The sequence below is a fragment of the Cervus elaphus genome, chromosome 17 (genome assembly GCF_910594005.1).
Source record: "Cervus elaphus chromosome 17, mCerEla1.1, whole genome shotgun sequence".
Lineage (NCBI taxonomy): Eukaryota > Metazoa > Chordata > Mammalia > Artiodactyla > Cervidae > Cervus > Cervus elaphus.
Window position 1 is genome coordinate 42,330,391 of NC_057831.1, and position 24,010 is coordinate 42,354,400.

At 40.5% G+C, this 24,010-nt stretch overlaps 1 protein-coding gene across 3 annotated transcripts in view; it reads right to left on the reverse strand.

Moving 5' to 3' along the window:
* Positions 1-24,010, reverse strand: part of ADGRA3 (adhesion G protein-coupled receptor A3) — a 124,400-nt gene that overhangs the window by 74,252 nt on the left and 26,138 nt on the right. For all 3 annotated transcript variants that reach the window (XM_043870819.1, XM_043870818.1, XM_043870821.1), the window contains exons 2-4: positions 15,786-15,857; positions 4,930-5,001; positions 192-263 (exon numbers count right to left, since the gene is read on the reverse strand). In XM_043870819.1, the coding sequence (XP_043726754.1) occupies positions 192-263; positions 4,930-5,001; positions 15,786-15,857 (216 nt within the window). The remainder of the gene's footprint in view (positions 1-191; positions 264-4,929; positions 5,002-15,785; positions 15,858-24,010) is intronic.

The following is a 24,010-nucleotide window of genomic DNA, read 5'->3' on the forward strand; positions in this document are numbered from 1 at the left end:
AGGGAAGGCTGGCATGCTGCAGTCCATGGGGTCGCAAAGAGAGGACATGACTGAGCAACTGAACTGAACTATCCCCCTACCAGTTCTATAACCTCTACAGTTGCTATTTTAAACATATAAGTGGTCATAAAAATCTGGGTACTGGTTCAAATGCTTCCTTGTATTATAATACAAAAGACAGAGGTACTTACAGCCTAACCAGATTGGTGAGTCCTCGGAATATATCTGCATTCAGACACCCTATTCGGTTGTTTGTCAGATCCCTAAGAAGAAAGGGGAAAAGTATCTTCAATTAGTTCTCTTGGTTAATGAAGGTTTCATACATTTGATATTCAAGAATGGCACCCAAGTATCATGCAAGACTTTTCTTTTAAGCATCTCTAAAATATTCACTTATCTCAAGTGCAGCGCTGAGAGAAGAAATAATCCTTGCTTTCACTTACTTCTGGCACATACAAACTAAACGCTGTTTAATTACAGTGCCCTCGATATTTAAAGCATTTACTCCTGTAAAATGACTCAAGATAAAACCAAAGTAGTAAAAATGAGACTCAATCTATCTTACTGCCTGTGATGATATACACAGCTAATCACTCTGGGTAAGTTAGGGAATAGGGCTGATATAAGGCAACATCCAAGAGACAATGGGTAAAAGGGTACATTATCACAATGCCAAAACTTTTATTTCCTCAAGAACAAGTGAAACTTAATGCTAACTTGTTACATTCCTTAAATACTCAGAAGTTTTGACTGTAATGAAAAAACAACTGAGTTAGCTTTTACTTTACAAATCTGTCATTTAGGCTCCAAGCCAAATTACTTTATAACAATATCTAGGTAATGGCCCATTTTTTTTCAGTCACTCCTAAACTTCTTATAGTTCCTATCAAATGCTACTTTGAAATCATTTTTTTTCTCCTCCTCAACGTATGTAACTTTTTTCCTTTTCTCTGTAATAATTTTAGTATTTTGTTCTTTCTACACTATACTTCTTCACACTAAGCACAGTGAACACACTTTTACACTTCAATTAGATTTATTTTAATTAGGAGATAATTGACTATTTCTTCAAATAAGAGAGCATAGCTTTCATCATTTCCCATCAGTGGATTTAGTATGGAAGCCCTCAAACAATGAACCTTTGTTTTTATCAGTTGTTAAGATTTGGGATTATTGGTCATTTTTAATTTCAATAGAAGAAGTAAAACAAGCTTTCTAAGCCAAACTTTAAAAAATATTTTTATCATATTTTCTTCACTGTCCATATTATTCTCTGTAATAGACCAGGACATATTCACTGAGTTACTCTTTAGAGACTTATACCAACCGTTTCTAAACTAAAACTGTCAGATTCTAAATTATACACTTGGTAATGGGGGGTGGGGTATTAGTCTGATAGAAATTACAAAGACTTCATATTTGAATTCAGTACTGACTCATTAATTTTTTCCTTTAGGTATTTTGAAAGCTAATTTAGGTAACCCCTGGAATTCAAAAATTTCATAGCCCTGTTTCCCCTTTCTTAGGGCAACTTTTGATTTAAAAAAAATCTTAAGCAATACAAGTTTTTAACTACATTCATTATGCTCTAGCTCCTCAGAATATTAAAACTAAGTATTTAATTGTGTGGGACTTTTCTTTATTCTGGCTGATTTTCCTTCTATTTCTGGGCTTTACTATTTTAAGAAAATGAGGCATCATCTTGCGAAGTGTTGCTTAAACAAGCATTTCTGAGCTCTATTCATTATCTTGTCTCAGTTCTGAGCTTTAAATTGTGTAATTACCATTGATTCTTTGGGAAACAATTTCATTATAGTTATACCTATTTAAAATGGAATTTAGGTACTGATAATGAGTTTTCATTTGAATTGAGAATCAGCTTGAATTTTGTTGATAAAGCAAAAGAAAAACTGAATGGGTCTAGATTTTACCTACTTCTGGTAGTTTATTCTTCAGAAAGCCACTGACTTAATCTTCCTGATCCAAATTATCTATAAAATAAAGGCAAAGGCACGGGACACTTACAAAAACACTTTATATGTGGTTGCTGAGTGAGATGCACAACTGAATGATTTAAGGCCTCATAGGAAAAAGCGCCTGTAGTTAAGAAGTGACTAGCAGAATACCTTTCTATCTCATTGAGTTTTCATATAGAACTCTCTCAGCGTGCAAGCTGTATGCCAACTTAGCTGTTTGGAATTAAGAACGAATTTTCTAGTGGGAAGATTATAAATGACAATTACCTTCCTAGGCATGAACACCAAAGACTACTTAATGTGTAATGCAATGAAAAAATGCCAAGGCAACATCTGGGACAATCATGGTAATTAAATTAAGTGCTACTGAACAAGAAAATTTTAATTTTATTTTGGATAGCAATATGTGAAAAATTATTTACTGAAGGATAAAGAACTGATGGAGAACGTAGGATATTTTGCAGTATCCTTGAAAGATCCTGATGAAGCTGCTTTTTATTAAGAGTCAAATTTCCTTCAATCCCTACCTCAATGTGCAGATATTATCATATTAAGCTCCCTATTACCAGAAAACAGAACATGGACGGTCACGTGGATCACAGAAGGAGAGAATAAGTGGACTTGTCTGGCCATGATACCACACTCCTCCCTCCTCTTGCAAAAACTAGTTCTAGTAATTCTCCAGCTTTAGCATCAGAATCACCAGGAGGGACAGTTGAAACAAAAATGCTTTGGCCTCAGCCCCAGAGTTTGATAGGGCAGCTCTAGCAGCTACACTCCTACTCCTTCTCCCTATGTGAGGACTCACATTCCATCCAAACAAGGTATCAGTTTGTCCTAGTAAGAAGCACAGAGAAAATGACTCACTGTTACAAATCAAGCTCAGCGAGCTGCTGCCCTCCACTCCCTAAGGACTGTGTCTGGAGATGCATGTAGCCTGCTGATGGCCCTGGTCCACGCTCCACGCTCCTGGCAAGTCCCCACTGCTTCAAAGACCCGTAACAGCTGAACACCAGCGATTGCCCTATCTCTCTGGGAGTATATTCCAAACCCATATCCAAGATCTTGGTTGGTATACATGATTCCACTAGACTGCAAACCTTCCAAGGGGCTCCTGAGTTAGTTCCCTTTGTATCTCTGGAGGCCGGCTCACTCCTGGGCCCAGAGGATGGACTTGATAAATGTTTGTTTAACTGAATTGATGCTGATCTGTCTTTCCACTTCAGTGACATCTCTATACGTTGATAATACTTTCACTGAAGTCTAAACCTAGCTTGATCCACTGCAGCTCTGATGTCACTAATCTGATCACGTCAACAAAAAAAGTTTTGCCAGTCCCCCACTGTCTAAAAGATTTGAAATTCTTCAACATGGCAGGAGGTCATCAAAAGCCTGGTCTCTTCCTGACTGACCTTACATTCCAATGTTCTTTTCCCCTTTCTACTTAATGCTTTGGTCAAAGCATTTGTTCTTTCACACCTGTGTCCACTCTGTTTACAGAGCTCTTTCTGTTATTCTTCAATACATGTTCACCCCTCAGGAGCAAGGTCAAGTCAAAAGGCTGGCTGCTCTCATGGCAGGTCATTCCTATCTCAGGTGGTCCTCCTTTCCCTGGCAGTAATATTATTATTATTATTTAGGATGCATTTTCACTATCTATTTGCCCCTAAGAGTCTGTGAGTTTTTCCGGGGAAGTCCAAGCATAGTAAGCAGTCAGCACTCAATAAATGCATTCAGAAGGAATCAAGGGTAGTGGGGCAGTCCACATGGCTGAAGCACCGGGTGACCTCTAAAATATGAGCACTCTCACAAAGCAGTTGTGACCAGAACACGATAAGGAAAGCAAGAGTGCTTCGTCTCAGAAGTAATAAAAACTGGTCTTCAGGTTTTGAAATAACATATAGATAAAATATATAGGAAATTGGCAAGATTTTTAAATCATTAATAGAAATATGAGGCCTCACTTCTGGGCATACACACTGAGGAAACCAGATCTGAAAGAGACACATGCACCCCAATGTTCATCGCAGCACTGTTTATAATAGCCAGGACATGGAAGCAACCTAGATGCCCATCAGCAGATGAATGGATAAGGAAGCTGTGGTACATATACACCATGGAATATTACTCAGCCGTCAAAAAGAATTCATTTGAATCAGTTCTAATGAGATGGATGAAACTGGAGCCTATTATACAGAGTGAAGTAAGCCAGAAAGATAAAGAACACTACAGCATACTAACACATATATATGGAATTTAGAAAGATGGTAATGATAACCCTATATGCAAAACAGAAAAAGAGACACAGATGTACAGACTTTTGGACTCTGTGGGAGAAGGCGAGGGTGGGATGTTTCGAGAGAACAGCATCGAAACATGTATATTATCTATAGTGAAACAGATCACCAGCCCAGGTTGGATGCACGAGACAAGTGCTCGGGCCTGGTGCACTGGGAAGACTCAGAGGGATTGGGTAGAGAGGGAGGTGGGAGGGGGGATCAGGATGGGGAATACATGTAAATCCATGGCTGATTCATGTCAATGTATGACAAAACCCACTACAATACTGTAAAGTAATTAGCCTCCAACTAATAAAAATAAATGAAAAAAAAAAAATACAAAGAGGTCTCAATTTTTAGGGCATTTACAATAGATTGTTTAAATGCATTCGTAAGTTGAAAGTCATCTACAGATTATGCCCGCTGGCAAAGCCAACCATAATGATTTTATTACCATAAGAGGGATGTAACCATCTACCACCAACAAATCAAACTGCTGTATAAATAAACTGCCTTCTGAGCTACTTACATTAAACAGTCTGCTTTTCTATCTTAGATGAATTTCTAAAAATTATTAAAAAGCCACTTTTTTATCATGTTAAAGTTTGAAGTAGGTTAACAGTTACTTAAAAAGGAATGGTTCAAATTCATAAGCCAGCAATTCAAACACTTACAATCTTTTTAGCGATGACAGTCCCCAAAAGGCACCTGGGTCTATACTACTAATAAGATTGTTTCGGAGGTCCCTGTTAAAGACAAAATAAAAGTTACTTACATCTCAACACTGTTGAGGCATACTGCACTTACCTGCTATACAGAAAACAGCAACGACAGTAAAAGGAATGAAAGGAAACTGAAGCCAAACAGACTAACTAAAATCAGCCCAGTAGTAAGTGGCAAAGCAAGAATTCGAAATCAAGAAATCTGGTTCTGCAGCCATTTGTGTTGGGCAATATAGAATAAAGGTATATGTCAAAAAGATGTGCATCCTAATATTACTCCAACTCAAAGTTATGACTAAATGACAATCTCATACATTATTTTTATAGTCTCTTCCTTAGTATGTTACACTTTAGCTATCAAAATAAATCAGACTGTATTTGTGACAAGCATAATTAAATTAAAAACTTTCAAATCGTTTTCAACACTATACACTCTAAAATTCATGTCATTTCACTGTTAATATTTTATCCTCCCAAGACTTCTACGGCTAGGCTTTCTATAAAACAGTGTGTTATTTCACGGTATATAGCTCAAAACCAAGATCCATCCACCAGTCCTCTATGCAATGGCATCTGAGAGCAATCACAACTGACAGGAGTCCCCACTTTATCCATGTGGAATACATTCCAAGACCCCCACTGGATGCCTGAAACTGAAAATAGTGCCAAATCCTTTATATACTATGTTTTTTTTTCTATACTTACATATCTATGACAAAATTTATAAATTAGGCACAGTAAGAGATCAACAATAATTAAATAGAACAAATATAACCATAGGATAAAAGTTCATAAAATCAGTCTTTCTCTTTCAAAATATCTTACTGTACAAATGCAATGCCTTTTCCATTTTCCCAGTGGTACCGAACCCACCTGCCAATATCAGAGATATAAGAGACAAGGGTTTGATCCCTGGGTGAGGAAGATCCCCAGGAGGAGAGCATGGCAACCCACTCCAGTATTCCTGCCTGGGAAATCCCACGGACAGAGGAACCTGGCAGGCTACAGTCCATAGGTTTGTACAGAGTCGGACACGACCAAGTGACTTAACATGCACGCAATGCCTTTTCCCTCAGCACTTACCACACACTGTGGCCGTAACTTCTGCAGTGTGAGATATAACAGCAAAACTAGTACAATTTTTTTTGGTCACAATTTCAGAGAGAAGATTCATTCCTACCACGGATCTTAGCAACCTCAGCATCCAGATTTTTTCTCTCCTTATTACGTCAAGAACTTTCACCATTTAACTTAAATCAAGTGTCAGGTCTTCTCTTCAGCACATCCAAACTGTCAACATCAGTACTCTCATGCTTTGGGGCTGTTACTGAGTAAAATGAGGGTGACCTGAACACAAACTGTGATATCCTGACAGTGGATCTGATAACCGGAATGGCTACTAAGGGACTGAGGAGCAGGATATGCACGACAAAGGGTTAATTCACGCCCTGGGTGGGATGGTGTGAGATTTCATCACACTATTCAGAACGGTGTGTAATTTAAAACTCACGGATTGTTTATTTCTGTAAGTTTCCATTTAATATTTTCCACCTGTAGTTGACCATGAGTAAATAAAACTGTGGAAACCGAAACCTCGGATGGGGCGGGGGCTGCTGTATCCCCATTCTCCCCTGATGCTTGGCCCTTCCATGCCAGCACATGACCACTAGGGGCAGCAGTGAGCATCACAGCCAGAGCCTTCCTCTAGGGCAGATTTGGCCTATCACTGAAGGTTCTGCTTGGGCTTCCCTTGTGGCTCAGCAGGTGAAGAATCCACCTGCAATGCAGGAAACCTGGGTTTAATTCCTGGGTTGGGAAGATCTGGAGAAGGGAAAGGATACCCACTCCAGTATTCTGGCTTGGAGAATTCCACAGACTGTATAATCCATGGGGTCACAAAGAGTTGGACAAACCTGAGCGACTTTCACTTTCAAAGGTTCTGCTTGGGCTCAGCTGAAACTCTCCAGTCACCCCACACTAGCGTCCAGCTAACATCTGTAGAGAGCAATCCTCGTGGCCTACTTCCCACAGGCCAGCCAATGGCTGGCCCGCAGTTCAACTCTACTACACACCCAAAGTGGGCCCATTCATCAGGACTCACTCATAACCTTGTCCACGGGAGGCCTGTGTGGCCTCAGGTCATCTCTCAGAGCACCTCAGGTCAGACTGTGAACAGAAACCCTCCCAACTTCTCTTCACCTGGGAGTCTTTCCCAAACAAAGGCAACATTCCCCCTTCCATGTATGTGTGAGCTTCTGACATCAACCCTCCTAAATATCCATCATTATTCTCATAATTGGACTTCCGAGGGAGCGCTGGTGGGAAAGAACCCGCGTGCCAATGCAGCAGACATAAGAGATACAGGATTGATCCCTGGGTCAGGAAGATCCCTGGAGGAAGGCATAGCAATCCACCCTAGTATTCTTGCCTGGAGAATCCCATGGACACAGGAACCTGATGGGCTACAGTCCATAGGGTCGCAAAGAGTTGGACAAGACTAAAGTGACTTACACCCACCCACAGCACCCCCTCACACACACACGCACACACGCAGTTGGTGAAACAATGCAGAAATGCAGAGCAAAGGGCAATACAAACCCAGGGTACTGTGTACCTCCCGGGTCCTTTAGTACCTTACTTATTTGAGAAATAAAGTTTTCCTGAAAGCAGATCCTGGACCACTGGTGCCGCCTGTTATCACAACACTGAGGTGACATGTCTCTGGGATCATTTGTCACTCCTGCCCTATCATGGGCAGTCTAGCCTGTGAGAAGCAGCCTAAACTACTCAACAGAAAAATATTCAGTTCACTTCCTCAAGCATCTGACCTGCTTGGTCTACTGGTGCTGAAGAAAAGGACACCGAGGAAGTCTTACTGCAGTGGACTCAGATCCATGTGCTTCCTGTCATCCAGTGAGGGAGGCACATTCAATTTTACTGACATAGGCTGATGAAAACTCACCGTTGTATGGCCTACTTCATAACATGCTCTTCTTCCTTAATGGCTCATTCTAACTATCAATATAGACAAAGCTGCACCACTAGGACTGGTTCGTAGGCATGTTTCCTGGCAATTTCACAAAACAGCCTGATGAAAGCGGCCCTCTGCCCCTCACAGCACTGGTCAGCCCCTGCTACAAACCCAGCGCTCCCCAGGTGCCATCCACACTGGCTTCCTGCGCTCTCCATTCTGTTTCATACCAGGCGACGGAGGTTGACCAGAAATTCTCAAGAACGCTTCTCTGGAGGCACAACCAGTGAATCCTGGGCACATAAACATCCGCCGACAAACCCTGTTCTGCCTTCTCCATGTCTCACTCCCAACCTTATGCATTAAATATTCTTCTGCAAGCTAGCAGCAAAATTGCAATCCCACTCCACCCACCCTACAAATCAGAGCCAGGTTCTTCTAAATAAAACTGAACCCCCAAGTACCTTGCAATTCTATAAAGATAGGAAACATTCTTTAAACATAGTATAGGGTCAATTCTGGTTACCATTACTTAATAAGTATTTCATTAATCAGAACTCAGATTTTATGTTCCACAAAGATGGGGTCTTTGGGAGGTGGATAGGTCATTAAGAGCAGAGACTTCATGAGTGAGGTTAATGCCTTTGTAAAAAAGAGACTCAAACAGCTCCCGCTTCCCCTCCCACCACATGAGAGAGACTGCAGCAAAAAGACGGCCAAGTACGAAGTGGGCCCTCACCGGACACCAAACCTACCAGAGCCTCGATCCTGGACTCCAGCCTCCAGAACTGAGAGATGCTGTTCATGAGCCACCCAGCTCATGACATCTCGTTACAGCGGCCAGAACGGGCTGAGACAGATGATAAATGGATGGAAAAGTCAACCATGGCTGAGAGACAGGATTACACTACCTGACCTTCACCATAGAGCCGTTTCAGTCAATTAGAGCTAGCCACAAAATCATTAGGATATTCACAGCATAAGCACTAATATTTCTCAATAAAAGTAGAAGGTCATGATGTCTGCAATTGACTTTCAAATAATTCAGCAAACATGTATATGTAGGCGCACTCCAATATAAAGGAAAACAATAATGGCATGTTGTTATTAATGACTGAGTAGGTAAATTGGTAATGTGGGAGATTACTACATCATTCTTTCAATTTTCTGTATGTTGAAATTTTTAAAACAAATTTTGTTCCCACTATTTTTAGTCCCATGAATTACAACTAGTCCTCAGGCTCAATTTATTAGTTCTCATCTCCCTGCCCCAGCCCCCCGCCACAACTGACCCCAATTCTTTATTGCAAAAATATGATTTTAGGAAAAAACTGAATCAATGTTTTTGACCTATATAAGCAAAAAAGTTCTGCAAAAAGAAATATACGATGTCAGTTCTATTTTTTTTAAAACATATGTTTCGTTTATCAGATTTTAAAGAGTATCTACAACAGGAAGTGATTTAGCTAAAGCAGTACATAAATTTATGGTCAATGATGTACTGCATGTGTTTCTACAAAATACCTCTCATGAATAACCAAGGACTATAATATGATTTAAAGATGCACTTTTTCTTCAATAATAAAAAATCCTTGACATATTATATAATATTTAATAATAGCCATATTAATCAGGCATTGCCAAAAGATATTTATAGTCAAATTCTTTAATACTGCCCTCCTCCTCCCTGCCTTTACCAACCCACAACTTCCCTAGTGAACATGAGTTTAAGTTGGGGATATACAGCTAAATCTGACTGTTGCTTCATTAAAATATAAATGAAAAGGCACACAAGAATTGCATAAACAAAATTAAAGGACTATCTTAATGGTTGTTAAAAGAGCTAAGTCTTTCTTCCCTGGTGGGAGAGTGGATAAGAATCTGCATGCCAATGCAGGGGACGCAGGTTCGATCCCTGGGTTGGGAAGATACCATACCCCGTGGGCAACTAAAGCCTGGGTGCCACAACTACTTTCTCTGAGGCAATCATCACCACCCCTCTCTCTGCTCACAACTGTATCTGCAGCCCAAGCTCACCATTCCCTTGAGTTCCCTATTGCATACACAGCAGTCTGACTCAACACCTATACCTGGACATCTCACAGCCACCTCAAAAACCAACACAGCATCAGGAGCTCTAGTTTGTGCTTTATCAAGTCCTCCCAAGTGATTCTACTGCACACAAAGTTGGACAACCACCAGTCCAAATGAGGGCACTAGTCTCTAAACAGAGATTATGGGCTTTAAATTACCTTAGATTTAACACTTCCCCGATAGCTCAAGAACAAAAAGGTCTGTCTACTCAGGGCTATGGTTTTCCCAGTAGTCATGTACGGATGTGAGAGCGCCGAAGAATTGATGTTTTTGAACTGTGGTGTTGGAGAAGACTCTTGAGAGTCCCTTGGACGGCAAGGAGATCCAACCAGTCCATCCTAAAGGAGATCAGTCCTGGGTGTTCATTGGAAGGACTGATGCTGAAGCTGAAACTCCAATACTCTGGTCACCTGATGCGAAGAGCTGACTCATTTGAAAAGAGCCTGATGCTGGGAAAGATTGAGGGCAGGAGGAGAAGGGGACAACAGAGGATGAGATGGTTGGATGGCATCACCAACTCAATGGACATGGGTTTGAATAAACTTCGGGACTTGGTGATGGACAGGGAGGCCTGGCATGCTGTGATTCATGGGGTTGCAAAGAGTTGGACAGTGACTGAACTGAACTGAACTGATATATCAGTTGGTAATGAATCTGCCTGCAACGCAGGAGACTCTGTTTCGATTTCTTGGTCGGGAAGATCTGCTGGAGAAGGGATAGGCTACCCACCCCAGTATTCTTGAGCTTCCCTTGTGGTTCAGCTGGTGAAGAATCTACCTGCAATGCAGGAGACCTGGCTTTGATCTCTGGGTTGGGAAGATACACTGGAGAAGAGAAAGGTTACCCACTCCAGTATTCTGGCCTGTAGAATTCCATGGACTGTATAGTCCATACAGTCACGAAAAGTCGGACACAACTGAGTGACTTTCATTCACTTCCCTACTTCCCCCTTATCCCAACCCCTCATTCCAGCAGCCAGAGCATCCTCTGCGTACAGTGTGTGCGCGTTAAGTTACTTCAGCCGTGTCTGACTCTTTGAGACCCAATGAATCAAAGCCTGCCAGGCACCTCCATCCAAGGGATTCTCCAGGCAAGAATGCTGCAGTGGGTTGCCATACCCTTCTCCAAGGGACTATCCGGACCCAGGAATCAAATCTGCATCTCTTTTGTCTCCCGCACGGGCAAACGGGTTGTTTACCACCAGCGCCACCTGGGAAGCCCCTCTGGGGCTGGGAAGACAGTCAGTCGCTCAGTCGTGTCTGACTCTTTGCGATCCCATGGACTGCAGCACGCCACGCCTCCCTGTCCATCACCAACCCTCGGAGCTTACTCAAACTCATGTCCATCGAGTCGGTGATGCCATCCAACCATCTCATCCTCTGCAGTCCCCTTCTCCTCCTGCTTCCAATCCCTCCCAGCATCAGGGTCTTTCCCAGTGAGTCAGTTCTTCCCATCAGGTGGCCAAAGTATTGGAGCTTTAGCTTCAGCATCAGTCCTTCCAATAAATATTCAGTACTGATTTCCTTTAGGATGGACTGGTTGGATCTTCTTGCTGTCCAAGGGACTCTCAAGAGTCTTCTCCAACACCACAGTTCAAAAGCATCAATTCTTCGGCGCTCAGCTTTCTTTACAGTCCAACTCTCACATCCATACATGACTACTGCTCACAGTAGCTCATAGTAAAAGCCAAGGTCCTTACAATAACCCTCTAGAATCTGTCACACCAATACGTCTTTGGCCTCACTTTGGTCTCCTTGCTGCCCCTCAAACACAAGCAACACGTTTCACAGCACAGCTTTTGCACCTAAAAGTCCGGCTGCCTATAATATTCTTTCCTCAAGGTTCAATCACTTGCTCTAGGCCTTCACACTATCACCATACAAAACTCACATACATAGTGCATAGGTGTGCAAATGCCACTCCCTGTTGTATGTTTGTTTACCCATAGTACAGTCATTCCTTTAGTTCCAAGACCCCCACAAACACCAATATCCAGACATTCAAGTCCTTCATGTAAAATGGTATAGTAGAGTCAGTCCTCCATACCATGCAGGATGGAACCTGGAGCAGGGGGACCTATACTTATGCTATTAATTTGCTTGCTATGTTTATTCTATTTCTCCCCATCACAACAAAAACTCTTTAAAGACAGGACCTTTGACAACAATCCCAATCCTAAGACAGTGTGGGCAATTAATAAATATCTGCTGAACAAATTTAGATTAGCTACTCAGGAAAGAATAATGATTGAGACAATACTTGTACCAAGCCTTGATATCAGACCATTTACCTTTTTAATGATTTTAATTAACATGATACAATCAATCTACATCAGTTATCCATGGCACACACTTTTAAAAGAATGCAAATTAATCTTTTAAAAAAGTAGATCATAACTAGGAAACTAGTTTCCAAGATGTCATAAAGAGGTATTATGTCCTAAAAATAAAAACCCCAAGCCCTAAAGAAAAACTCCAAAGAATCTAAAAAAAAAAAAAAGAGTATGTATATGTATAACTGATTCACTTTGCTGTACACCTTAAACTAACACAGTGAAAATCAACTATATTCAAATAAAAATGTTTAAAGAAAAGCACACACACCACACACTCTGCTACTTTCTTATGAGGGACAAAAGCAAATACAAATGATGGAAAACAAGAAAGCTCCCAAACGGAAACCAAGCATTTGGAAGAACAATCTGGTAAGCCTAAAGAAAAAGGTTCCATTCTAGATGGAGTTTGTAGGAAGGGGTGTGTCCACCCACACCAGTTTTACTTTGTGGGAAAAAAAAAGAGAAAACTAATCCTCTTAAAGAAATCCACTCTTCAACCCAAAAGAACTGCCAAGACGGCTTGCCTTGCAGGTTTTACTCCATCTCTGGGGCACACATGCTAGCTAGTTCAACCCAGCCAGCCCCTACTATTCTACCCCATGCACCCTACCCAGCGCTACTAAGCCCATCTCTTATTCTGCATGGCCTGGCTACAGGAATTTTAAGCCAGACTTTTACAGTTTTGGCCCTAGTCTGAATAATTCCTTGACCTACCACTTGCTTTTTACACCACATCCCATTCTGGGAAGTGTTAAAGGAAGAAGTCTGCTACAGTGTTTTCAGGTAATTTTTGAAAGATTTGAAAATGATGTCATTTATACAAACAAGAAGTCATTTATCCAGCTAGCTCGGTCTTAAGTTGGGTTCCCAGAAGCAGCCCAGGACACCTCTAAAGTACCTCCTGGCAAAAAATAAAATAAAATAAAGTACCTCCTGGCAACCAGCAGGATTCTGCAGAGACAGCGCCCTCTCTCTGCTGACAAACCCCAAACCTATCCTGCCGCTCCCTGGGGAAACCCTTCGATAAACCCTTAGAAAGATGGTCCTAGCCCACACACTTCAGTGGCTACACGACCAGCTCTCCTGCTCCACATCATGCTGGATCCTGGAAAATCTGGGATTTTGCTTCCCCAGGAAAGAGGCCTCAGATGACCCTTTGGATCCAGAACCTTATATTGACTTCACATGATCTTTTTCCCTGTCTCCCCCTCATCCCAGGTAGGAACAGGGAGGAAGGCAAAGACAGAGCCCTTTCCTGGGGACCCACCAACATGTAAGCTCTGCCTACACTCCCTCTAACTCTCCAGTTAGCCCACAGAGTATGCATCAAGGTAAGGAATAATTTTTCACATCTTTTGAAACTTCTTTTCTACACTTGGACCAGGACTTCAGGAACTCACTGGTCAGAACAGTCCTTTTTTCTGTTCTGTTATCCATTCTCCTGAGGCAGAGCAATTAGGAAACAAGGAAGGAAAATATACATGGGTTAATCTAAAACACTACATCACTGTCACAGGCTGAATTGTGTACCCCCGGATTTGCTATGTTGAGGTCAAACCCCCCGGTACCACAATGCTGTCCACACTTCTGATGTGCATGAACCACCACAGCGATCCTGGGGCCACAAGTAACTCGTGCTTCTGAACACAGGCCCACCACAGCACCCTGGAGTGCCCATCGCCCTTCCCTTGGAAAGGGCAAACCTCGCAGACCCCGCCTCACTGAGCACCCATACACAGGGCCTGACACTGTGCCGTGGGAGACAGGGTATCCGTCAGGCACGATGACTTTTCTTACAAGTAACAGAAAACTAAACAGGATCACGCCGCCTCTTACGACTCTTAACAGTCCAGAGGGAGTCCCGCTTTAGGGAGGTCGTGCCAGCTCCCCTCCGCTCACCCAACGGGCAGACCCCACTCTCTGTGCATCAGCTCTGGCCCAAGCCCGCAGCATGGCGGCTTCTGTACCAGAAGTACAACCATCCTTCTGAGGACGGGGAGGAAATGCCTCTCCCCAAAGCCCCAAGCAAAACTCAACTGGATTCAACTGGGTCAGATACCCATTCCTGGACCAGTGACCATGAAATGTGTGTGGATGGTTCTCTCAAGGAAAGGCCTGGACACGAGGTGCGGCTAGCATCCTTGGAAGCAAATGGACAATGTGGAACAAGACAGGAAGCCTCAAATGAAAACAGGAAAAAAAAAAAAATCTGAGAATTAAGCACTACTGTGTAAAGATCATTTCATAGGTGTGTATGTGTACACATATGTGTGTATATACACAATTATATGCACACATGAATGCACTGTTAGGTTAATGTAAACACATTGCTATATATGCATATGTAAATGAGTAGAGGGGAGCTGGAAGGCCCTAATATAACCTAATTTAAAGACATTTGATCTCAATGAAAGGAATAGAGACATATCCAAAAAGACAAAGAATTTTAGATGCTATGTGCTTAAATAACACATTTGAGATGAAAGCAATAAAGTCCTGTGGGAATCAGTTGTGGGAGAAGACACCAAGTGAAATGGTCAAGGAAAGGCCACACGGAAATAGAGAAAGGGAAGAAATGAGAACTAAGAAAATGAGGAAAGTCTGTTATCCAACAGAAACGGAGATGCTCACTGTGTGACCAGTTCCCTGCTGTATCTGAAACGTTATCTGAAGGGTATGAGTAACATGGGAACTGGAAACATGATCCTAGAGTAGCATTCAGCACACAAGCAAATTAAAGATCCACTGTGCAAAATCACCAAGGCAAAAAATAAGTGATACCTGTCACACATCTGGGTCAGAAGCAAAACTAGACCTAACTGTTAGGCAAAACAAAAGGATCATATTCAAAGATGGCTGAATAAAATAGTAAGTTTATACAAAAGTACTTCCCCTTGGATGAGGTTTTTTTTTAATTCTACTGAACTAACTTAAAAGGTACACACATTTCATGACAGAATTTCAAAACAGCACTGAGGCTTTAAAAGCCACAGGTCAAAAATTAATTAATTAATTAATTAATTAAAAAAATAAAATAAAAGCCACAGGTCATCAAACTATGCTGCAGAGTCCATCTTTGTAAGCAAAGTTACATCCACACTGATTTATGTATGCACTGTCCACGGCTGCTTTCTCCAGACAGTGGCATAACTGGGTCACAGTGACAGAGACCGTACGGCCCACAAAGCCTAAATTATTTAATATCTGGCCCTTACCAAAAGCTTGCCCTCCTCTGCTTTAATGTATTGCTTTTTAAAATTCAATTCTGGAAAAAAAAAAAAAATTCTGAGATGTTTCATGATTGGGAAAACAATTTTATTTTGAAAAGTTGATAGCTTAGTAACAGACTTACATTGGAAATGTAGTAAACAAAATACCAATAAGAGATGATAATAAAAGAATACTCACAATCTTTCAAGGAGACTTAACCCAGAAAATGAGCCATTCTTCAGCTCGGATATTTTATTGTTACTCAGAATCCTAAAAATGACAAAAAAAAAAAAAGGTAAGTTGCCTAATATATGTACATCATCAATATCAAAGTAACTTAGCTTGTTACGTTTTACTATAGGTAGTCTAAGAAGTCACTTATTACCCAAAGAATTTTTGAGATGCCTGAAAAAATGGAAGCTTCCTTCTCTTTGAGAAATAACCCAAAATAGCTAATTTGCACATCTTGTCACATCTTAAATTGTTCTCGTCACCCTAAATCAAGACATTTGAAATAAAAAGTCAACATAAAATAGCTCTAAGTCCAGCGTAAGAATAAAGAATGTCATATACATTTACAAAATTAATTTATATAAACTGAATACCTACTTAAAAACTGGAAACTTAATACAAAAAGAGCTCTACCAAGTACTGACTTGAAAAGAAATACAGGGCTTCCCTGGTCGCTCACTGGTAAAGAATCGGTCTGCCAAAGCAGGGGACACTCACTGGCTTGTTCCCTAATGGAGGAAAAGCTCAGATGCCGTGGAGCAGCTCAGCCCATGAGCCACGACCCCTGAGCCTCCACGTGCCCGAGAGCCCGTGCCGCACAAGAGCAGCCGCGATGAGAAGCCCACACACCGCATCCGGAGTAGCCCCTGCTCACTGCAACTACAGAAGAGCCTGCACAGAAAGACCCGGCACAGCCAATAACAGTAAGTAAATAAAAACCATTTTAGAAAGAGAAATACAACATCTTCTAGATGCCGTTTCAATAATACTGAATATTATTGGCAACTTAACTATGTACATATCTGTATGTGTGAAAATATTACACTTTTTGCACACATTCACAGACACAGGCAGCTGTGCTGCAATACTACAACTCATGGATTACGATGATGTTCTTTAAAAAACTGGAAAGAAAAAAATGATTTAAAAGAAGTCCTGGTCGAGCCACCACCATGGCACAACTTGCCTAAGAGCAGACAGTGTGCACATGGTCTTTCTTTGTAACTATGCTCCTTTTGCATCTAGAATGCCAATAAGGAATTTCCACATAGAAGGGGAAAATGTTAAAGCTACCTTACTTGGAGGAGCGGAAACAATGAGATAAAGTAAATGAAAAAAACCAGCCTTAGAAGAGTTAAATTAATGGCTCAAGACCATACTAGGAAACGGCAGAGCTGGAACAGGAACCCTGGTACACTTCACTCCAAACCCCCTGTTCTTCAATATACACCACCAGTGCAGGTCAAGAGACACCCTTACTGGCATTTCAGGCAGAAAACTCTCCATCCCACAAGGTGTTGTACAACTTCAGGGGCAGACCCTTCACACTGGGTACAGGCTGAGGGCTGCCCCCATCCAGAACGGGCAACACGGTACATACAAATGTTAACAGAACACCCCTGGGTCAAAAGGTTTCAGGCACTCATTTTCATTTTGTTTACTCTCATCTTTCTTTAAAACAAGAGTCCATTAGGTGTATGAAAGCAAGCAAAAAGAAACAGCCATTTGACTGATTTTCTTTAGCTTGAAGTTAAAAACAAAAAAAAGCTAATGTAGATTAACATTTCACGGCATTTTTGTGATAAAGTCAAGCTATGTGTGCTTGAAGTCCGGCTCTACCATGTTCAATTACACTGGTCATGAGCAAGTCACTCCATTTCTCTGTAATACAATTCCTCATTTATAAATGGGAAGAATAGTATCTATTGATACCTCATATAATTCTAGAAAGAAAGCAGAAAACACCTAACACACTCAATGAGTATAATGTTTCAGATTCTATTTCCTTGGTTCTAAGACACACATCTTCCCTCATTTTAATGTTTCTGAAGTCAAAATGTATCTGGCAATCAAAGCATATCACTAGGTAGTACTTCCCCTCTCCTCCAACCTGTTCCTAAAGCAAGGATAAGGCCTGAACTACTGGAACCAAGAAAAACATGGTGATCAAGAACATGCCAATTAAAACATCATTTTCTCTAATTAAAGCTGCAAAAGGACTTTAAGCAAAGTAGTAGGCATGTGCAAAAGCAAACATGGACTTGGACTTGGGCCACAAAGGTCACTGTAACAGCATTTCTCCGGCAGTCCACACCCAAGAGCTACCAACCTTGCCTTCCTAAACAGGCAGGGGTCCTGGGCTAATAAGTCACCAAATCGAACAAGAAATATATTCAATGATCTAATTTAAGCATGATTTATACCAAAGAGTTCAGCTTTTGTAAGAGGGGGAGGTAAACAAATGATGGTATACCAAACAACAAAATTGTGCACATCCGTTAAAAAAATGATCCTTTTAAAGGAAACTTGATAAAAAGGAAAATGCTTATAATCAGTTAAAAAGCAAAGAACAAAACTGACACTATTGACTGGAATGAATATAATGTAGAGACAAAAAAGACTTGGAAGAAATATATCACAATGATTACTATCTTGATGATGAGGCTCCTACTTCTCTCTCAGTCTTTATATTCTTGCAGTATTTTGAAATAGCTAGAATGACTCTTCTCTTTGAAACAGACTTTGATGATAAACCTAAGAATCTTAATTACCAAGTATAGCTTGAAACTGAGCTAATTTTGAGTATATCTTAGAAATAAACATTGAAGTAAGGAATACTTTATTTCTGCTGAGATTAAAAGCTCACATTACATTCAAAAAAGGTTTATGTAGTGACTGCAACTTAAAAGGCAGTAAAAGCAGTGCAAAGAACAACGTGGTTGCTATCTCAAGCTTTTGAGACCTCACCAGTAATAAATGACTCAGTCTCTGACAAGTCACTTCACTTTTCTACGTAGACTTCACTCTTCTATGTAGACTTCAGTTTTCTACGTAGTTTCATCATTTTTAAGACAGAAAAGATTAGGCAAGAATGATCCCCAAGCACCTTCTAACTTCTTTTAATTTTTTATAATTATTTATGTTGTAACAAGCAAAGCTGAAGAAATTGATGGTAACTGAGAATTTACAAGCAATGAACCAAAAGTAAGGAAATAAAGGAAAACTACACAAAGCTACCAAGCTCAGTGCCACCACTATGCTGTTTCTGAATGGAGAATGAAACCTACACACTGAAGTAGCTTGGGAAAAACTGCCAGGATGGGGACTGAATTACTCTCAGTGAGATCTGGTATTGCTTCAGCAAAAGGCCTGTCACTTGCTCAGTCATAAAGGCTTTAGTACGATAAATGACAGACTTTACTGACGAGAGTAAAAGGGAAGATATTTTATCACACTTAAAAAGTTATAACTGTAACCTTAAAAATATAGTTTACAACCTCATGTTAATATATTCAGTCTACATATTATTTGATGTGTTTAAGGATTTTTGCAAGAAAACAGGATCAGTATGAATAAATCTACTCTGCAGACAGTTTTTATATTCAATTTTGAGACAAAGGGACTGTGGAACTAGCAAGTGCATAATATCATGTATCATTATAAACCTAAAACCTATTCATAATCAATATTTTTGCTGACACCTTTGAAATTTCAAACTTTCTAGGAGGTAACTAAATGAAAAACGTAAAACTTGACCAGAGTTATAAAGCTTATATATACTCATTTCTGTTCTATACTAATGATGTTACCACCACATGATCTACAGACAACACTCAGGAATGCTTTTATGGGTTCATGCCTCTGGAATTCAAACACAAAGAGAGTTTGATGTTCACTGGTACCATCTAACCCAGAAACAAGTTAGTTTGGTGTGTAATTTATGCCTGAAACATGAAAAAAGGAATAAGACAAAATGTAGACTTTTTTTTTTTAATCAAAAGGTTACGGAGCAGCAAGAAATAAAAATTCAGCCTTACAATTTCTCAGCTGCATGCCATTTCAACTCCCAGAATGGCAGAAGACAACAGAATCATTTTCCTTTTGAGAGGAACTGAAAATATATTTCAAGAGCATTAAATATTCAGAGCAAACATTAGGAATATAACTCTTAAAATCAACATAATTTCCTGAAAAAAAAAAGATAGTCAAAAAAGATAAATAAGAAAAAAAAAAGATAAATAGAGTCAATAGAGTGGGTTGAACGGTGTTCCTCAAAAATGTATGAAAGTGAAAGTGTGAGTCATTCAGTCGCATCTGTCTCTTTGTCACTCCATGGTCTGTAGCCCACCAGGCTCCTCTGTCCACAGAATTCTGGAGGCAAGAATACTGGAGTGGGTTGCCCATTCCCTTCTCCAGGAGATCTTCCCAACCCAGGGATCAAATCTGGGTCTCCTGCATTGCAGGCAGACTCTTTACATACTGAGCCTCCAGGGAAGACTCCAAACGGTATACCAAGAACTTGTGAATGCTACCTTAATTAGAATAAAGGTATCTGCAATGAAGTTAAGGTTTCAAGATAAGACAGTCCTGGATTAGGCTGGGCTCTAAACAGAGTAACAAGTGTCCCAGAAGAGAAAGAAAAGAGGACTCAGAGGGGCATGTGAAAACAAGGGCAGCCTCAGAAAGAGGAAAAAGAGAAAATGGAAGGTAGGCAGATATACCTAATATACAGGCATAATAACCAAAGATTTTCCAGATCTAAGGAAAAGTGCAAACAAAACTATTTTCTTAAATGTAGTGTATTTTTAAAGCTTATTTTTTTACTTTTTAAAATCCACAGCAATGTTAAAAGATACATATTTACAATCACTATCAAAGACAAAGGACTAATTTCCCAAATACTTAAAGAGCTCTTTAAAAAAAAATCCCCAATAGAAAATCTAGCAAAGGCCAAGAGATAGTTCATGAAAGTAGACACTGGTGGATCATAACCACATGAATTACAATTACAAAAGAAATGCAGCTTACTAAAACAGGACGCCATAATCACTTATCAGAACGGGGGAAAATGTGGTAACACATTTGGACTCAGAGGGGAACAGCCACTTATTTAGCTATAAATTAGTACAAGCACTATGGAGGGCAAAAGTACAAACGCATATATAATATGTGATCCATTAATTCCCCTTCTGGAAATTTACCCAAAAGACATTCTTTGTTGCTGTTGTTTAGTCAGTAAGTCATGACTGACACTTTTGAGACTGTAGCCCACCCACCAGGCACCTCTGTCCATGGGATTTCCCAAGCAAGAATACTAGAGTGGATTGCCATTTCCTTCTCCAAAAGACAAAGCTGCAAATGTATAAAATATAGTACACGTTAAATATTATATAATTATATATTTAGATAACAAAATTATTCATTGCTCTATTGTTTATAAAAGCTAATTACTGAATATTTAAGTTGGTCCCAGGAATATGGGATTGGTTTAAGTCATCCATTAAATGGATACCATGCAGAATGGGGGTGTGGGGGCATGGAGGTGGTGGCAAGGAAGCTTTTAGCTATTCACACAGATCAGACATACTGAAGACTGAGGGCATATATTTACATATTAAACGGTTCCATCTCTTGACATTTTTGCTTTGCTAAAATAATACTACAAATTGATTTTCTACTAGATTTATCATGTAGAAGAGCACCTGTTATTGCTACATCTTTATCAAGTCCAAGAAAAATAGACAATATGGCTAGGTTACGCTTCTGAGTCACTAACTTACACAACGGGCACACTGCCTAAACCTTTAGGGCCACCTGTGATAAGCTAAAATCAGAAATGTTAACTCCTCAAAAGTGAATGTTTAGTACTTTGCTTCATTTATCCCATTAATGAAAACTGGTTATTTCCCATGTTCTCTTGGGGGCAGCCAAATACAACCCACCACCTGTTTTCTTGACAACCCATGGGCTCTAGGAATGGTTTTTTATGTTTTTTAATGGCTGAAAGAAAACCAAAAGAATAATACTTTATGATACATGAAAAAAATCTATGAAATCCAAATTTCAGTGTTCTTAAAGTTTTACTGCAACACGACCATGCCCGTTTGTTCACATATTGTCTATGGCAGCTTTGATGCTATGACAGCAGATTTGAGCAGTGCTGAAGGAGGCTGGCCAGGAAAAGTCTAAAATATTTACTGTCTGGCCTGTTACAGAAAAAGTTTGCCAGCTCCTATCTCAGCTTATTCTCTGTTTTCAGGCAAATGAAATGCTAATTTCTAAATGAATTCTTCCTACCAAGTAAGAATAAGAGTATCTACTGGATTTCAAAACTCTCCATCAATCTGAATAATCTTTATTTTTAAATCACATTTAATTCTGCAAGGCATCAGCAATTACACACATTTTGCCCCGCATGTTATCAGTCTGTTCATCAATGCATCCTTTTGTTAACTGGATGCATTCATTCATTCCTGCAGAAAAAATTCTGGGTGGTCAAAAAATGTTTTGTCCTCAGTCTGTCACATTATCCTGTTTTAACAGCACTTCTCATTATCTGAAATTACTCTGCTCAGATATTGGTCTATTTATATGTCTCCCATGACAAGGTAAAATCCATAAAGCACAGGGGATCTTTTTCAACTTGACTGTCACCACATACCCACAAAAAAGATCATAATGGTGAACAACTGGAGAGAGTCTGTCTTGCAGCCATTCTTTTCTATGTAGATACACACTCATTCATTCCTCACAAGAACACTATGAAACAGGCACTATTGTTTTTTCAAAGACAGTAACAACAGAAAATTTGCAAGCTGGGCAACTTGCGCAGATTCACATTCAGACCAAGTAGCAGACTGAAGAGGCAAACAGTGCCTGATACATTAGAGACTCTTGGGGCTAAGGGGGGTACAGTACTAAGATCTCCCTTCCCGACAGACCTGTGCAGAAGAGCAGGCAATTGACCACTTCCGGCTGCGACTGTCCAGAAGATCCGCCTCAGTTCCGAGCAGAGGCCACCCACTTTGAGGCAATGCCAGTCCAGGACTGAGCTCCGCAGTGATAAGCAGGTTCTCCATCCCTGGTCAGTACAGAGTCCCCAGCGGTTCTGCTCTGCACCAGAGCTTCCGGCCGGGCCGGCCAAAACTTTCCCATGGCTGCAGGGAGTCTGCACCACCCAATCATCCTTTCTTCCCTCTCTTTTCACAGGTTCTAGACTTGCATCCCAATCCAGAGGCTTTCCATAACTTCTGCTTCATCTCCTTCTTCCCCGACCTCCCGAGTTAGTTCCCGGAGTTATTCTTCTAACCCCACTCCGGCATGTGCTTCCCAGAGGACCCAACTGACAAGACACCCACAATATCTGTTCGGTAAATGAGGGAAATAAAATTACGGCTGGTTTTAACGTTCTGTGTTCAAAGACCCCTCTATAAGGAATTAATGATACAGCATCTACAATATCCAAGCACCTAGTCATACAGATGAGACACAAATTTCAGTCCCATGCTCATTCCTTCTTCTCCAAGACCTATTGAAAAAACTCTGGAGGTGGCGGGGCCAGGAATAAAAAAAAAAAAAATCTACCAGAATATGCCTAGATTTCTTCTTTTGTGTGCATGTGTGTTCAGTTGTGTCTGACTCTTTGCAACCCATTGCAGACTCCTCTGCTCATGGGATTTCCCAGGCAAGAGTACTGGAGTGGGTTACCATGTTCCCCCTCCAAGGGAACTTGCCAACACAGGGATTGAAACCACATCTCCTGCGTGTCAGGAGGATTCTTCACCACTGAGCCACCTGGGAAGCCCCTTCCTCTTTTAATATTGCAGTAAAAGTTGTCTTAATATACTTTTTCCCACATTTTAACCCTTCTAAAATTAGGACCATCTTAAAATGGAAATCAAAAGAAATGTCCAGCTGCTAGAAAAAGGAATAAGTTATCAGTTGCTGTCCCTACTGGCAAATACACAAACTGTGGCTGAATGTGAAGTCTGAATCCTTAATGAAGGCTTAATGTTGATACATTAAGGTTTCACTACGATACAGCACTGAAATAAAAAGTCATATAATGGGAGACTGCATATTATATGACAGTCAGCATAATTAAAGGCAACAGAAATGTTAAATCTCCCAGAATTTAACATTTAGGAGAGGCTGGTGGGATTCATTCATGTGTCATGGAGAATGATCACTCAAGCAGCTCACATCTCTCATAAGCTGCCAGCTAATTTATAAGGGAAGCAGTTAAACTTCAATGAAACATGATTCAATGGAGGTGGAGGAAGTTGGTTAAATTAACCAAATAAAAAGTGCAAATAAAACCCTAATATTCTTAACAAACAGCCAAATCATACTGCCAAGTCTAAAGATGCAAAAGAAAAAGTCAAGATCACTTTTATAAAAAGCTCAGTAGT